Source organism: Falco biarmicus, chromosome 4, assembly GCF_023638135.1.
Source record: "Falco biarmicus isolate bFalBia1 chromosome 4, bFalBia1.pri, whole genome shotgun sequence".
In the NCBI taxonomy this organism is placed as follows: domain Eukaryota; kingdom Metazoa; phylum Chordata; class Aves; order Falconiformes; family Falconidae; genus Falco; species Falco biarmicus.
This window is the reverse complement of record NC_079291.1, coordinates 93,837,235-93,854,268: the sequence shown is the minus strand read 5'-3', so window position 1 is coordinate 93,854,268 and position 17,034 is coordinate 93,837,235. Positions and strand designations below refer to the sequence as shown.

The window sequence follows — 17,034 nt, the reverse complement described above, 5'->3', positions numbered from 1 at the left end:
ATCTCAACCCACCCAACTAGAATCGGTGGCAAAACTCCCGTTGGCTTGACTGAGGCCAAATTCAGATCAATTCCCGTGTTTAAGAGCGAAGCAGAGACATATGCATACAAATAGAATAAACACACTTGCAAATTCACTTCCCCTTCCAAATTATCTGCTGAGATACAGTTTCTCTACTAACTGTTAAATTTACCACTATGTAAAAAAGGTACACTGCATGTAAAACCTGAGACCACGTAACCCGGTACTTGTGTGCTCCGAGCGAAACAGAGAATATCCTTCCCTTCACCTCTCAGTGTTTATTACGTTGTCCAACTAATGATTTCTAATTGCATAAAAAACAGTAATAATTGCCCCCAACATCAAGCTACACTGATTTTTTTCCTCTTGCCCTCTTCTATTTCTCAAGATACTGGAAAGAATTATGAAGATAATATAGCATGCAAATTAAATTCTACAAAAGCCCAGCCAAAAGGCTGCTTTAAAAAGCAGCGGTATGCAAAGGCGAGGACAGCTCTGTCCTCTCAGCCTCCCCCAGGCTCACCCTGAAAACTTAAGCCCAACCCAAAATTCTTTTCTTGGCTGTGACTTAAAGGGAAGATTTATCTTCTGTTTTGTCAACCGAAAACAAAAGTTTCCATCTTGGTCATTTCATTATTTCTTCTCTCCAAACACACGCAGGTTAACTATCATACAACAAACCTCACTCAATCACATAAAAAAGTCACAAGATGGGTTTCAGTTGCGAGATACTGACTAGGGACACCCTAAATCTGTTTTCAGTCCGGTATTCAACTTTCAGCTCAACCTAACACACAACATTTACGTCCTTAAAAAAAAAATTATATTTTTAGTATTGCCAAAACACACATGCACTTTTACTTTCTTGGGAGAAAAATGTGTCTCTTGATTTGTTTCCAATCTCTGTGCTCTTGCCAGCAACTAAAATGCTTGAAGAACCAAAATGAATAATCGTTAAGAGCATCAGCAATTAAAGCTGCAAATTTTAATCAATATATCTATTAATACAAAGATATATTTATCTTGGCCAGGAAAAATGTGCACATTTTCAAAATCCTAAGCATACCTGGCCTGTTTAAATTATTTGTTTCACAGACTCAAGGAAATCCAATGTCTATGGCAAATATATTATCAAACATGCTTTAGTCTTTTCTCACTTCCAGTAATTTTTCTGGGGCTAATATTTTTTATATTCTTTTCCCAACTGCTGGTTACTAAATCCATTCCTTAACTTTCAATTTTCTTTCGTTTGTGTCATCAGGCTGTGAAACCGGAGGTCACTGCCAAATATAAAGCACGGCAGTGTGAGATAGGCTCAAAATGTGAGTCATCGTGTATTTGGAGATTTATTTTTTTTTTTCAGCTATCAGCAGAGCACATCTCCACCCCTGTGTCCAAGTTCTTATACACTAAATATCTCAAAATTTGCTAAAAGCAGGTCTCCAGGTAGAGTTATCAAGGTCAAGAGACCCCAAAGATGATCACTGGAGCCCAGTGTCATGTAAACGTTCCTGAAAGCACTGTGGCCACAGGATGCTGGGATGTGTTGAAGTACCACGGCTATTTGATCAGTGAATAAAGAAGGAATATAGAAAATTATCCACGAGGTGGTAAGAGATTAGCTACACTGCGTATCCTAGATTAATTTTCCACCTCTGTCTGTGGCAGTAGGGTTCATGTGACAAAGCCTGCCAGCCAGCATTGCAGTGCTGAGTCTGAGATGGAGGGAGCTCTTCCAGCCCCGCACGGGACCGCACCAGCCTCCAGTTCCCGGGCAGGCAAAGCCACGGAGCATCTTAACAAGGAAAACTAGCACACCGGGCAAACGGCATCCCTTCAGCCCCATTTCATGAAAACACAGCTCCCCAGTGCTTGCGTTTGGGACCTCGTCGCCAGTGCCCTCGCCAAGCACAGCAGATGTCAGCAATGCCTCCGGTATCCTTGTCATACATGAAGTCTGTTTGTCAGGAAAAAAACAGGTAACTGCTAACCACTGTGGCTACTGAATGAGACATCTATATTTATAAACGAAGTGCAAAGATGACTCGGTTCATTATTTAAGCAAAGCTTCGAAAAACAGGCACATTTCCACCATCCTCAACATTTATTCTATGTACTGCCAGCAACGGGCATTGCCTCGTCAGTGTGGCACTGTCCGACTTCAGGGGGGGTGGGGGATGCTTGTGTGGGTGCAGTTTTACTCAAAAATTCTACTTCCAGCACCACCGTTGCCTTTCAGCAACAGATTTTCATTGCAGGGATGTGCTCGGGGTCTGTTATATTCAAGAGGACTTCCAGTATGTTTAAGACTGCAGAAGCACCAGGAGTGAGGAGGGGAGGAAAAAAAAAAAAAAAAAAAAAGAACTGGGCAGTCATTTGAATCAGTGAGTGACAGGCTGGGCCAGCTCTCTGTATACATTAATAAATTAGAATTTTAATTGTGTCTCTGACTGCCGGAGCTGCTCTAGTACTTTAATACGTACCAACAATTGGCTATGTTATGGAATCCACGATGTGGCCTTCACTGTTGACCTCTGCAACACAATTCCCAGTCTGACTACGGAAACTGTTTGGTTTGATCCTTTCAACTTATTTGAATCCTGACAAATAAGCTCACAGCTGAAAGGTCAACACAGTCATATTTCATCCTCTGGAGCTATTCTTAAGACATCTGCACAACAAAGCACTTCTTTTAGTACCTGACACTGGACCTAGCCAGCACAATCTCTCATTAAAAATGTCCCCAGTGGAAGAGTCTATTAAAAGGCATATGGATCAGCTATGGATTTACCAAATAAAATATTTTTGAAAGCATTAATGTAACGCTTTGGATTATGGTGCTCTACGCTGCCAATAAAACGTATATTTGCCCAATGACAAAATGCTTCATACTTTCCAAAAGAATAATAGCTCAGCTATAAAGCGCGAGGTGTTGTCCAGCAGCCTGAGCACGGGGGTGGGAGCCAGGAACTCATGAATCTTAATCCCACCTCTAAACCCAGTTCCCTCTGTGATCCTAAGCAAGACACTTAACCTGCTTCCCTCAGTTTCCCAGTCCAGAACTGGGATAATGCTACTTACTTATCAGACTTTCCTTCTGGGGATGTTTTGGAGATTAGTATTTGCAAAATGCTTTGAAGATGAAATCACTACACAAAAGCCAGAAATTGTCCACGCTGGGCCAAGGGCTGCAGCTAATAGCTATTCCTCGCTCAAGCACAACTCCTCTTGAAGTCCTCGTCAGCTTTATTTGGGTAAAGAACCGCAGGATCAGGTCCTCTCACTTTACCGTCAAGGCCGTTAGTGATGTTGGCTTTACCTTCCATATTCTACTACATATTTAAAGAATCTAGGATCCGTATTTTTGGAGGAAAATAATCTGAAGCACATATAAAAGGCAAGAGAAGCAGCAATGCTGTCAGGGAACTCATGGTGATAGTATATCAAACTAAAATAAAAAAAAATTAGAAAGAGCAAAACAGACATGAGTTTGACAACGTGCTATGACAACAAGCAGGAAAAAAAAAAAAAAAAAGAAAAAAAAAAACCCGGAAAGAATTTGGGGCTACAGAGGCTGAAGCATCAGATATAGAAGAACTAGATAAGATAAATGTCCCAGCTACAGGGCTTTGTGCGACTGCAGCTGAACTGCTGTGTTCAGTAACTTATTATCCAAAATACAGTGGCACGCTGCAATTGCAAAGAGAGCAATAATAAAAGCAATAACCAGCTGCAAACCAGCAAAGTGGTCAAGGGTCTAGAAGTGCCGGTTTACGAAATACCAAAATACATAAGGAACTAGATACATATAATTTGCCAAAACTGGCAAGTACATGTTAGTATCTCAGATGTTTGAGGAGTGTGAACATGAGGCAAGGCAAGGGACTGACTCAGTATTTATACAAGCAGTATTACTTGGAGCAAGAGGATGGAATTAAAGTGGAAAGTTCCTGAGCATGTGCTTTGTTATGGAAAACCATCTGAAGGAAAATAACAGTGGTCCCACCACCACTTGGGATTTCTAACACTAGAATAGAAAAAAAAAAAAAGGAATAAAAAAAAGAAGAAAATGTGACCCATGACCTAATAGGTCTTTCTTGTTTTTAACTCCTGTGATTTATCCCACAAGACTAACAGAATGTACTCCAAAGCCACCTATGTGTGCATACATCTTCTGTTTGGGAATGCTATATTGGTTTTAGCTTCCTGAATTCATAACAGCACAAAGCCCGATAATATTTAGATTTTATTTCTGAAGATGTCCATAAATCAGCAGACAATAAAAGGGGAAAAAACGCACCGATGATATGATATCCTAGTATTTCCCAATATCCTTGACACAGCAAATCAACGGTTTGAGTGAACACAGACTACAAATGGAAGAGCAATCAAACAGAAATGTTAATGGAAATCTCCTATGCACACTGACACAATAACAAAAGCTATTCCATTTTGCCATGATCCAACCCTACCAGACACTAATAAAAGCAGATGCTTATGATTTGTAAGCAAGCCATGGGTGGGATTTTCAAGAGCACCTAGCACCAGTCCTCATGTCACTCACACCAACCACAGCTGCTCTGTGGACTTCACTGGAAGGAAGCTCCTGAAGGTCCCGTCCCAACCTTCACAAGTAAGACGCATTAATTCAGCTTTTACAAGCCCCAGCCCCTCATGCAGGCGCACAGGCTCCCCTTACCTGCAGGGCTGGCTGTTTGTCATTCCTCTTCGGAGACTTTAATCCACCAACTTGTTGCTGCTGCTGCTGCTGCTGTTGCTGCTGCTGCTGCTGTTGCAGTAGAAGCTGCCGTGCCACCTGGAGAGCCTGCGTGGAAAGAGGTTTGGAAGTTGAGTTTACAGCAGGCAGGGCATGGGGAGCTACACACACGGCATGGGGTCAAGGCACCCCCTGGTCACCGGGTACTGCTCCACTCCCGAAGGACCTCCATCGAGGAAAGCGTTGGGTCCTGTGAAACAACCCAACTGAGCACTTGCACGCAACGGGGCGATATCCCACTGCTGCGTTTCCTATTTTGACTATGGGAACCATAGTCAAAAACCCTGCAGCAGCTGGTGTTCAGCTCCAGGATGGGAACCTTGAGTAACCAAAGGGATCGCGGTGGTCAGCACCGCACAGCTATTTTTACCCCAGCCTGGAGCAGCCCATAGTCCTCCTTGCTGCCAGGCAGGCTCATGCGCTAATGGCTTTTGTGCTCCTCTCCTCCAGTGGCTCAGGTCAGGTTTACAGAAGAGGGTGGTCATATATCACCATCTGCTGTCCTGAACGCCAGAGAAAGTCAGGGAACTTTCTGGAAGGCTACGGTGGAAGAGGAGAGCCAGCAGCAGGCAGAGCCAAGCCGAGTCCCAGAAGTACCATGATGAAGGTGGAGGAAGCTGTGAGGAGCTGGAATGAAAGCAGGAAAGAGCAGGGACAGCATCTCACCCTGCCACAATCACCAAGAGCTTGTGACGGAGCAGCAGCAGGGACTCGGACCGGACCGGGCAAAGCAGTGAACAGTGAGGCCTTACAGGATGGAGGGGCAAGAGCCATGATCCTGAAAGTGCAAGCAGAGCATCACGTGGTGGGGGATTATTACAAAATTCTGTGCAAAGCAAGGGACAAGCACCCCTGGATGCTGGAGCCAGTCGCTCTGCGAGGCCCGGTATCTCCATCAGGTGGGGAAAAGAAAGCAAGAGATGAGACAGGGGAGAAAGAAGGACACGGAGCAAATCCCTGTCCTGGCTCCCTCCGGGCTCCCCAGCGAGGGGACTGCAAGGATGATCCCTGCGAGACAGGCTGTGGCACAGCCGAGGCTCTGCTGGCGAGGCCCGATCCCGCTGCTCCTGGAGGATTCACCGGCACCGGACTCGGGCCTTCTTGGTCTCCTTGGAGACGTTCAGTACATGTGTAGGTGGAAAAGTGGGAAGGCTGAAGACTTCATTAATGTAAAACAAGAAAAATAGTCCCTTTGCAAGATGCCTACATGGAAGGAGGGAAAAAGCCTTCCCCACTCCTACTGTGTATGCTCTCTGAGTGATTTAATTAATACCTATTTAATTAAGGAGTCAGATACGCTTCAGGTTTCACTTGCTTCTCCAAGTTGCAAAGTGTTTCATCTCAGCACAGAACTGCCAGGAAAGGTTTGACACCAAAGGCTGCAAACTCGCATCAGCCACCTCCCAGTAAAACCTTGTTATTTTATGGGCTAGACCCATCTTTTGACTTTTGAAGGGACATTCAGCAGCCCGAGGGGGGTGGTGAAGAACCACCACTGATGGCCAGCACACCAGGGCAAGCAGGGAGGAAAGACCTTACCAGGCTCTGGCAACGAGCCCTCCTTTCAATTTAGTAACAAGTCTCCACTGGATCAGAAAAACTCTGTAAGGGTGGATGTGATTTCCAACAGAGCTTGGTGCAATGAAGGTAGAATCAGATTTTGCATTTCAAGCTGGTTGGAGCTCAGCGCACCCACAGCATCTCTGAAACAGCCCATGTCCCAGTGAGGGGTGTGAGGAGCTGCTGGGCACAGGCATGCACCAGGGCAGGCACACATCTGTGCTCCCCTCCACGCAACCACTCCGCCATCAGTTCAGCATCAAGAACCAGGAGACCCTACAGCCTACCAATTAATCCAATGCAACAAAGGAAACCTTTATGCAGAAAGTGCCAAGTATGGTTTAAAAAAAAAATGTTATTTTTATTGAATTAGCTTATTTAGCTGTTAAAGCATCTTCAAGGGTGGGCAGAGGCAGCAGAAATAAAGCCTACAAGACTTAAGGGGATGGGCAACAAATACTCACCTACTTAACAGGGGTGTTGTATGGCTTATTTAATTAATGAATACTTGTAAAGCACTCCGAGTTGCTCAGACAAGAAGCGCTATACAGTACAAGCGCAACATATTATTATATATTATTAAGACTGGCTCTGCAGAAGAATAATTCCAGGTAAATGTGCAATCAAATGATCATTTTAGTTCCCAGTAATTAGATTCAATAGGCCAAAAAAAACACAGAAGCCTTTCTTTAATCATACACTAAACAATCAGAACATCCCTAACCTTTCAAGCTACAGCCTTTTTGAATAAAACATCATCAACTTATAGATATTATTCCAAAAAGAACCAGTCACCATATGTGTTGTCTCTTTGAAATACAGTTGCTATAGCAGACCCTGCATGCATTTCATGTGATATGATCATATTCTATCCGTTCTGGCAGCTGAGAGGTTGCACAATTAAATCGGCTGCCAGAAATTTTTGAAGATTCCCAGAACAAGTAGCCGCGCAAGAAATGCCTGCTTGCTGCTCAAGCTGGCCACGAAGCCCTGTGCAGCTCGGGAGGGTGGCCACTGCCACCATGAGCCCTTCCCACAGCTGACCCCATGCCGACGCAGATCTCTGCCTTCGGGGTCAGGCTCGCAATGGCAAGGCTCGGATGGAGCGGAGCAAAGCAAAGCAAAGCAAAGAGCTCTCTCTATCCCTGCTCCAGCCCCACCTGCACGGCACCCACATCCCCGCACACCCACCCTCGCGCAGGCTCTCCACTCCAGGTGACACCTCTGCCACCGGCTCCGTGTCTGGCTGGCACTTGTCCTGGCACTGAGACCTGGTGGGACCAGCGACGGGGACAGGGAGGGACCAGCACAGAGGGTGGAGCAGGGGTGGGAAGGAAAGGATTGAAAAGAATGAGAGTAACAAATGAGTTGGCTGGAGGGAGCATCACAGGTACGAGGAGCTAGGATGGGCAGGAGCAGCAAAGGGAGAAACACGGAGGGGCAGGCACAGGTGAACTGATGGCAAGCTGACAGCTCAGGGGATTGCAGCCTGAAATGGCATTTCCCATCTCTCTTCTCTCAAGATTTCGCTCTTCCGCTTATAAATAACTGACAGCAATAAAAGCTAAGCATCAGATGAGCTTGGGTTTAAGATGTGGAAGGTTGTTTATAGCTCAGATCTGGTTCTTACTGAACATCTGCATCAAGCAGTTACTGCGTCCTTGGTGGTATAGTGAACCCAGAGATCCCAAGTCCCTCTGCCTTCCTACGTTTCCCTGCTCAGCCTGTCCTCACTCCCACCTCAGACCAAGCACTACCCTGCCATTTCAAAGTCTCATCTGCACTCCTTACACATGACGGGATGTGCAGAGAAACGATGGCTAGCTCAGCCTGGGAAGCACCAGCCCTCCTTCCTCTTATATGCAAAATATTTCAAGCCCATTTGGAGTGCCTTCGTGAAATTAATTTGCTGATGTCGGTTCAAGCCCGGTGGACACCTGCCCTCATTACGCCGGCACGTCCCATTTAATCCAAGCCGACAAGCGCCGCACCTCTACCTCCTTCTCCGGTTCCATGCAGCCACCACTCCCGCACGGAGCCCATCACGGGATGCTGGCATGGGAGCCCTGCTGAGGCTGCCGATGCTGCACAGTGCTCAAGCGAGGATAGACAGGGAAATTAATTTGAGAGTGAAGTCAGTCCCACAACCTTCATCAGCACGGAGATTCACAAGCAGGCCTGTACATTAATAAAGCTTCCTGTGGGAGTAGATGTTGCCTTTGATTTGCATGTGAATTCAATGCTAGTGAGAAGTGCCAGACTGTCAGACATGGAGACCAAAGTCTCTTATCTTTCCAAAAGCTTCTGTAGCAGTTTCCCCACATTTCCTTAATCATCTGCCTTGTCCTCAACTTACTGAACAGGCAGTAGAGAGTAAAGCTGGACTCAGTTCAACTCCTGCTGCTGCCAAGTCCTGAAACAAGGGTGCCAGGACTGTTTACTGCTAGCCAACAGCTCTGCTAACGTGGCCCTCTCCTCACGAGCAGGTGCTCTGACATCTCCAAGCTCTTTTCACACATTCCTCCCCACTGCCATAGTTATGTCCTAAATCTCCACCATGTGCCTGCACTTCTGCAAGTAACAATTGCTGGGGACTGCAGTGAACCAGCCCGCGTCTGTGCAGCCAGGCAGCTGCGTGGTCCGGCATGGGATGGGCAGGGGGAGACACCAAGAGCCCCCAAAACCACAGAGGTGCGTCAGATACCTGGGTTTGTGATTACCAGCAGCCGCGTTACGTGACACCTATCTGCGCTGCTCAAAGGGCCTCCAAGCCTGGACACAGCTGCTTGGGACAGCCAGACCCAGATGCCAATCCTGGCCTCCAGCAGCTGATCACACAGCATCAGCAATCCTCCTCCTCTCTGCACAGCAACACAAATAGGAAATCTTCCCACTTACTGAGGGAAAAGAAAGGAAAGCATCCCCTAGCAAGCACATCCTCTGAGTGCCATGGGTTTTGGTCACTATCAAGAGGGATTTGAAAGGACGACATCAGTATAAAGCTCACTACCAACCAAGTCATCTTGATTCTGCTCTGTGCTACGCCTAAATGCAAGATACAGTAAATGAACTCCCAAGCTATTTTCTTATCCATCAGGAAATCACCCAGAGATAAGGAGATTTTCCTGGCGTAAAACAGAGACCAGTAAAAAGGCAACTGCAATGCTGTACTTTAGAGACATTACACAAACTTGGGATGTTTGGGAGCCAACGCTGGGTGACACTTAACCCAGGAAAAAATTTAAAAGCACATTCAGTGACAGATGAATCAAGCCTGTTTCAAAGATGCCACAGAGTAAGTGGGAAGCCCCACTGAAAATCCCTCTCCCTGTGCTTAGGGAAGTGGCAACCGTTTAATGTTTCTCAACTAGTTAAGCACGGGACGGCGGGTGGGGGGTGGGGGAAAGTATGCACTGGAGCTGACCAAGGCAATTTCATTGCAAGACAGACAGAATGTGACTTGTTTGCCCAGCTGTTGTTTGCCCAGAACATCCAGCACCGTTATCACCCAAGTTACTGCTGTAATTCGACATTTTCACGCAAGTGGCTCAATCTTTCGGTTTCACCATCTTCTTCAGGCAAGTTCTGCTCGAAGGGTAAAAAGGCAGCCCTGCCTCTGACTTCATGTGGCTAGACACTCCCGATTCGGGAAGGGGGCTGGGGAAAGGAAATGTGCTGGAAAAAAAAGAGGGTAGAACTTTAAAAATAGAAGTGCTGTTTAAATGCCATATACTTGCTTACAGTGTTAGTACATAAGGAAAACAGTAACAGGATCCAGTCCTATGGAGCCTCCTGCTAACTTGTTCCACCACTGCAGCCAGTACAACAAGGCAGCAACTCTCCAACTGTTTTTCCATCAGCCTATTTCTACTGAAGAAAAAGAGCTCAAGCTCCTCCCTTCCCATCTGCTCCAACCGATATTAATATCAATCAGCTATTAATGAAATATGGAGACCTACAGCTATAATGGGCCTGCCTCTAACGCCAGGAGAAGCCTCTTTGCGTGCCCAAGTTTTATCAGGCACGGAATGACAGATCCAAGGAATTGCAGGACGTATGGCAAGGTATGCATGCTGGAGGGTGAGGAGACAAGCCACAGACATGAGGATGCAAGAGAAGCCGGCATCCTCTCTGACTGCCAACTCCCAGGGCAGTTGTGCAGTAATCAGCTGCCTCCAAAACGGGGAAGCATGCACACAGAAGTTGCAAGAAGGGCATACAACAAAACCCCATGTGTTTTGACAGATTCCTAAGGATTTTGGGCCTTTCCAGGTGGACAAAGCTGCCCATCAGGAAAGCAACTTGAGAAAGGAAGAAGGAAATGTTCCCAGAAATCAGAGATGGTCCCACAGCCATCTGAAGTGTCCAAGCAGTAAATCTGGAAAGTGACTCGCCAGCCAACATCATCATCTGTCCGTTATTTCAGTTATGGTCATTAGAAAGCAAAACACAACACAACAACCAGAGAGAGATGAGACAGAAGATATTTTAAGGGCAAAATCTACTCTTGGAGAAAACATAATGCTACCCCAGGCCCAGACTCCAGCAGCGAGACCTTCTGCGTTGACCTCTGAGCAGCAACAGATAGCCGGATCCTTACACAGCTGAGATTGCTGCCAAGCTTTCCCCACCGTGTTTTCGGCGAAGCATGGCTTTGTAGCAGCAGGCATGCAGCTCTCCCACCGTCCACTTTCCCCCCCAGATTTTTCAATGGCTTTAGGCACTAAGGGACTGCCTGGTCAGCAGCTAAAGGGGCCTCTCACAGCGGAGGCACGGCCCACCGCTCGGAAGGGTTTCTTGCTTCCATTTAGTCTCGCAAGACAAGTACCTTTGTTTCTCCCGGGTGGGACGAGGCGGGATTTAGACTCAGCCAGCAATCTCTCTTCTTTCTCAGCTCCCATCTGTCCTCACACCCCGCTCCACTCCACAGCTGCTCCCAGCAGAGCGGCAAGATGCAGCTCACAAGCTCGGAAGCCTGGATGCACCCGAGCTTCAGAGCTGCTTCATGTCTCTCCCACTCCTGCCTCCTCTATCTCCTCTCCTGCGACACCCTCTTCTCCTGGAGCAGCAGATGTAGAGGAGCGGTGGTAGGAGGCAGACACATTGGAGGGGAGCCCTGCTGCAGCTCTCCTCCAACAGGCTGGGGAGCCGCACAACGTGTGGAAACCGGCGAGGAGCGGAGCAGTATGCAAAAAGGGAAAAAAATAAAAAATAGTGCAAAGCGACAGCAGTGGGTAGTGCTGTTCCTCTGGGAGGAACAGAACAGGGGGAGGTGAGATGAACCAACTAGAGAGAATAGGAAAGGAACCAAAATGAAGAGGAGGAATAAAATGTAGAAGATGCAAAAAAGAGAAGCAGATGTTCTTGCAGCACTTACTCCTTCTGACATTCGTACCCAGCTCTTTCATCTTCCTCCAGAACTGGGAAACAAGCTGCTACATGCTCCCTCCTCGTTCCCACCATTCTGACCCTATGCACCACACCCCCAAATGAGCCAAGGTCAAGAGCCCCAGGACCGCTCCCAGCACCACAGCAGGGAAGCCTGAGGACAGTTACAGGCAGGACACAGGGCTATGCTACAGGATCCCGCTAAAAGCCAACATAATCTGGTGAAGCCACCCTGCTGTCCAGCTTTCCCACCAGCCCTGGATGCAAATCACCCCCATCCCCATCTCATCCACTATTTTCCTTGTTTCAATAAATATTCCCCCTCCCTCTACTCTGTACCCAGCTCCACTCCACAGGTGCGACAGCAGAGGGATGCTGCAAGCCAGAGAAGATGCCGCTGGTTGCCTGTACCCAGCGTCTTGCTCAGCTGCAGCTCCTCTGCAAGGCTGTCTCCATCCAAGGGGCTACCAGCCAGCTCGTCAAAGAAGAGAGCTTCAACAGCAATCTTTACTTGAATAAAATGATCAGCTGGCCCTGAAGGCTTCGCTTAGACATAGCGGACTGAGCTAGCCAAGTGACTAATGGGCGATTCCCATGCTGGAAAAAGAGAAGGGACCTGGAGGTCCACATGTACAAACTCCGGCTCATATCCTGTCCCTGATGTGACGGGGCAGGCTTGGAGCAAGGGAGCTGGCAACGTGCCTCATGCTGAAGCATCTCCTAGAATAGTTCAGTCATAAGGAAAGAAGATGAGTCTTTATTTTTCTTCCAGCAGGCTTAGATTCTTTCCTCTGGAATAGATCCTGGCTACCAGTTGAGGAGATCCCCTCCAGAAAAAGGCACTGGAAACAGAAATCCTTTCTTCCAAACCCACAGGGTGGAGTTGCCTGCGCCCCAGCGCTGCTGCGCTTCGTCCTCGTGGGTGCTGAGGTTACTTCTGCTGGCAGGAGGACGAGCAGACTGGATGCTCCTGCCCCACCACCCTGCAGCCCATCCCACAGCCAGCAAGGTCCCTGCCCGCTATCCCACCTCTGCAGCAGCAGGGACCCAGCCCCACACAGGGGGACAACAGGGATGTGCCACCCAAACACCTGATTTTAACTTTGCAATTTATTCATTAGTTCCATCAGCCTGGGGGGGAAAGGTGGCCGAGGTATTTTCTTCAAATGCTCAGACACAAGCGGGATGGAATGGAGAGGGGGAAAGCAGCAAGAGGCAGCAGGGTAAGAGGTCGGACACCAGAAACCTGCAAACCCCGAACCAGCCGCAGCAGTGACAGCAGCTACAAAAATCCCGTTCTTGAGGCACAAATGAAATCCTCAGGTGGTTACACTGTAAAAACACCTTCTGTCCCCTCTTTAAAAAGAGAGTCACAGTCAAGACTCATCGAAACAGTTTTAAAAGCATCTGGCAAAAAGTTCCCAAACATTAAAAATGGCTCTCTTTATTTTGGCATGTCAAGATTCACAGCATGTAGCGGTCTGTACCAGCAAGAAAGGAGGGATGGGCCAACACATCCTGGTAAAATGAGAAAGGATACAAATCTTGGCTCCCCGCGCAAACTGAACCAGAACTGAACTATGTCTGAGTGATGAAAAAAAATCTTATGGGATTTCCAGCTCGTTTCTGTAGGCTTGAGATCAGATCCTGAACTACTGTGTTTATCCAAAAGTGAACCAGACCTTTGAATATTTGGAGGACTATTCACTGCTGCACCGCGTTTTTCTTGGATGTCAAAAGCACGGGAAGTTCTCATATTTTTTAACAGAGAGGAGGGATAAGGTGGGGGGAGAAGGAAGAGTGTCTTTTTGTTGCTAAAACATAAATAGTATATTGCATACAGCTGCTTGCGCGCTTCCCTGTGTGGTCAACAAAAGAGGGAACATATTTTAGGCTTGTTTTCCAAAACACTGTATGACAAACTTGTATGCAGAGGCTGATGAAATAAAGCCCCTGATGCGGACATCTCGCCCTCGGATGCTCGCTGCTGTTGGGTGAATGAAGGAAGCAAAATGTTGCGACAGCCCAAAACACGGGACACTAAAGCTGCAAATCGCATCTCTGTACTTCAAGCCTATGGCACAACATAATTTAGAACAGCTTCCAAAAACATTAATTTTAAAAGATTCTGGTAAAGCAAAAAATAGGCGAGGTTCAGATGGAGGCGACAAAAATGATTAGAGACCTCAGCAGATATGAGGAAAGATTGATAAGGGTGGGAGTGTTTAGTTTAGCGAGAGATGAGTAAGAGGAGAAATGATAAAAGTACACAAATTGTGACTCGGCCTGAGAAGGTACATCTGGTGTTATTTGCCATTTCTCACAACGCAAGAGAAAGGGGACATTGAATAAAGTCAGGAAGCAACAACCACAAAAAAAAAAAAAAAAAAAAAAAAGCAGATAAAGGGATTTTTTTTTCTTTCTTAATACAAAACTCATAATTACTCTCTGGAACTTACTGTCACAAGATATCACCAGTGCCAAGAGCATGGGGAAGATGCAAAGAAAGGATTAGACACTCGCACAGATAGTAATGAGAGCATTTACAGCCACCTTTGAAAAGATAAAAATATAAATCAGGGTACAAATGTTTATGCTTCAGGGCACGAGCCAACCTTTTATCGCTGGAAGCTAGGAGGAAACTTTCCCCCATGGACAGGTCCTCTAACTGTCCTTCACGGGCTTCTGCCCAAGGGCTACAGCCAGCGCTGGGGAGACCCCGTGTCTGACGGGACACAACCCTTCCTGGCCCTCTGCCTTCTCAGGTACCTCTGTCCCACACTGCTGACTCCGAATCCCATTCCCCATCCCATCCCAACCCTTGGGGAGCCGCCAGTCACAGGGTGGCTGCCCACATCCCCCTGCCCACGTCACCTGGCCCCAAGCCGCTCATTTCCTCTTTCTTCTTCGCATCACGTTTAAGTTTCAGGTCCTTATTTCGCCAGCCCTTCCCCTCCCTGGTATTTTGATCACCATTTTTTCCTCCCTCAAAACCAAACCCACAGCTTCGGCCCCTGCCACCCATGTGGGCTCCCCACCGAGCGCTGACTTCGCCCCCACCCCGGCACCACCAGCCATCACACACTTGAACGCAACTTCAAGATGTCAGGCAAATTTTCCCTTTTTTTGATCTGAAGCCATTCCGTCAAGGGAACCTACGTCCCCGAGGAGGAGGAGGACCCTCCGCCGATACGGCACCTGCGGGGCAGCGGCAGTCAGGGGCTATTACGGCCTGTGGAGCTCATCCACGCGCTGGAACTGACATGCGATTCGGGGAGACAAAGAGAGATTCTGAAAGCAAGTCAGTCTATTAAATTTATACCTACCTGCACAATGTGAAACAAACCACATCTCGGTTTCCTTTCATGTGCATGACAGTCTTAACTTGTTTCTTTTAATCCCATAAAAGCAGCTAAAGCATGCAACATGCTTCCCAGAGATGAGGCAAACCTGTATTTTACTTCCTGACAGTGATTTAGTTTATAGGGTGGGGTTTTTTTTCAGGGAAGATAATGAGCATTGTCCTAGGCTGGTATTACAAAGGAAATACTACAGGCTACATGCTAGACACCTGGCATTTAAAAAAGACTCACATAAACTGACACCCCCTGTAACGGACCAGCTACAGCTGCAACCCCTCGCACTGCACAGACACCAGGACGGGCGGCAGAAAGATCCCAGCAGCACTCTGCAAGGCTTTCGACAGAAGTCAGCACCCTTCTGCAAGTTCAAAGTGCCTCTCATCTAGCCAGCCTTACCCCAAGCAGGACTGGGGAGAGGACCAGGGATGTGCTGAGGCAGAAAGGACTACGTAATAAATCCAGCAAATCCAAAGGGGTGAAGCAGTAATCCATGGAAATGTTCCACACAAGAGGGGGTTTTAAGTGCCTTTAATTCCCAGCTGCAAACCCAGTAAGCTGCCAGAAGGCGGAGACCACCGAACACAAGGGGTTAACAGCCTTGCTAAAGAAAATTATACACATAATTTCCTTTTATCATAAAACAATACGTTTATTATTTTCTGTGTATCTGTTAAAGGGCACGGCCTTCTGAGTGGAAAACAAAACAGAGCTCGGTCACATGTTTATTTGCTTCAGCTACTCCCTTTCCCTTCTGATAAATAATCAAACATGCCATCCAGAAAAAACAAAACCAGTGAGCTGGGAAATTTGATGGTCATCAAATAGACTAAGATACCAAGAAAAGCAGCCCACTGTTCCCACAGTGAGTTTTCTGCCCCACACCTACACTAACATCTGAGTAAATAACTTCAGTCACTCTTTCCATTTTCCCCATGCAATTACTCCTACTGTTAAACAAATTGTCCTTAAGGCAGTTGCAAACACCATTTTTTTTTTCCTCTGCAAAGTAGAACAACTTCTGAACATTAAAAAGCCAGACCAGCAATATATTTTAAAAATATGTTTGTTGTACTTGCGGTTTGGCTGAACACACAGCTTGATTTCTCTCTCTCTCGCTCTCTTTTCTAGGAAGATGGGGGTTTACCGTTTAAAATTTTAAAGTGTATTTGGATCTCAGAGAGGCAGGAAAAACCTCGAGGAGGATGGGTTTTCGCCATGGGGCAAACAGCGTATTTTCCATTTTCTCTCATGTGTCACACTGTATGAGCACTACGAATATTTACCAAAAAGAAGTTACCTGCTATTTCAGCGGACTTTTGAGGACAGGAGAAACAACCGAGAAATATCAAGTAGTATTTTAAGTCACTTGAACAGAGAGGGAAAAACCCAGCATACGTGTCGCAACACGGATTACCCAGAGGATCTACACTATCTTCCAACAACCCCTGAAGACCATTCATACAACAATCATTAATACTGAAAAACTGCAGAGAAAATCCCTCACGTGAGAAGTTAACAACCATTACCCGGCATGAGCACGCTTTCCCTTTCCTTTTGTAGTACCACAGGTCTAAACAATAGTAATATGAATGAGATAATAGCCATGCTTGTCTCAGCAGCCTGATTTTTATTAGCATGAAATCGGTACAAATATTAGCAAGGCTGGTTCGCAAGCAATGCCAGAGCCACGACGCAAACAATCTGCAGAAAACAAAAAGAGCTTGCACCTCTCTCTTTCACTGCCCAGAACAGCAGCCACATTTCCTTTTTTCTTTTTTTTTTTTTTGGGGGGGGGTGGTTTTTGGGGTTTTTGTTGCCACTTCTGCAAGCACGAGTAGCAGCTGCAAGCACCCAGCAAGCAGCGGGGACGCTGACGCACGGCTGCTCCCACTCCAGAGGGACGTCGCAAGGTGACGGGTGCCCCAA

The 17,034-nt window shown here is 46.9% G+C and overlaps 1 protein-coding gene across 17 annotated transcripts in view; it reads right to left on the bottom strand.

Annotated features, from left to right (window-relative positions):
- FOXP1 (forkhead box P1) overlaps positions 1 to 17,034 on the bottom strand; it is a 391,136-nt gene that overhangs the window by 109,197 nt on the left and 264,905 nt on the right. For all 17 annotated transcript variants that reach the window (XM_056335165.1, XM_056335159.1, XM_056335162.1 and 14 more), the window contains one exon: positions 4,721 to 4,846. In XM_056335165.1, the coding sequence (XP_056191140.1) occupies positions 4,721 to 4,846 (126 nt within the window). The remainder of the gene's footprint in view (positions 1 to 4,720; positions 4,847 to 17,034) is intronic.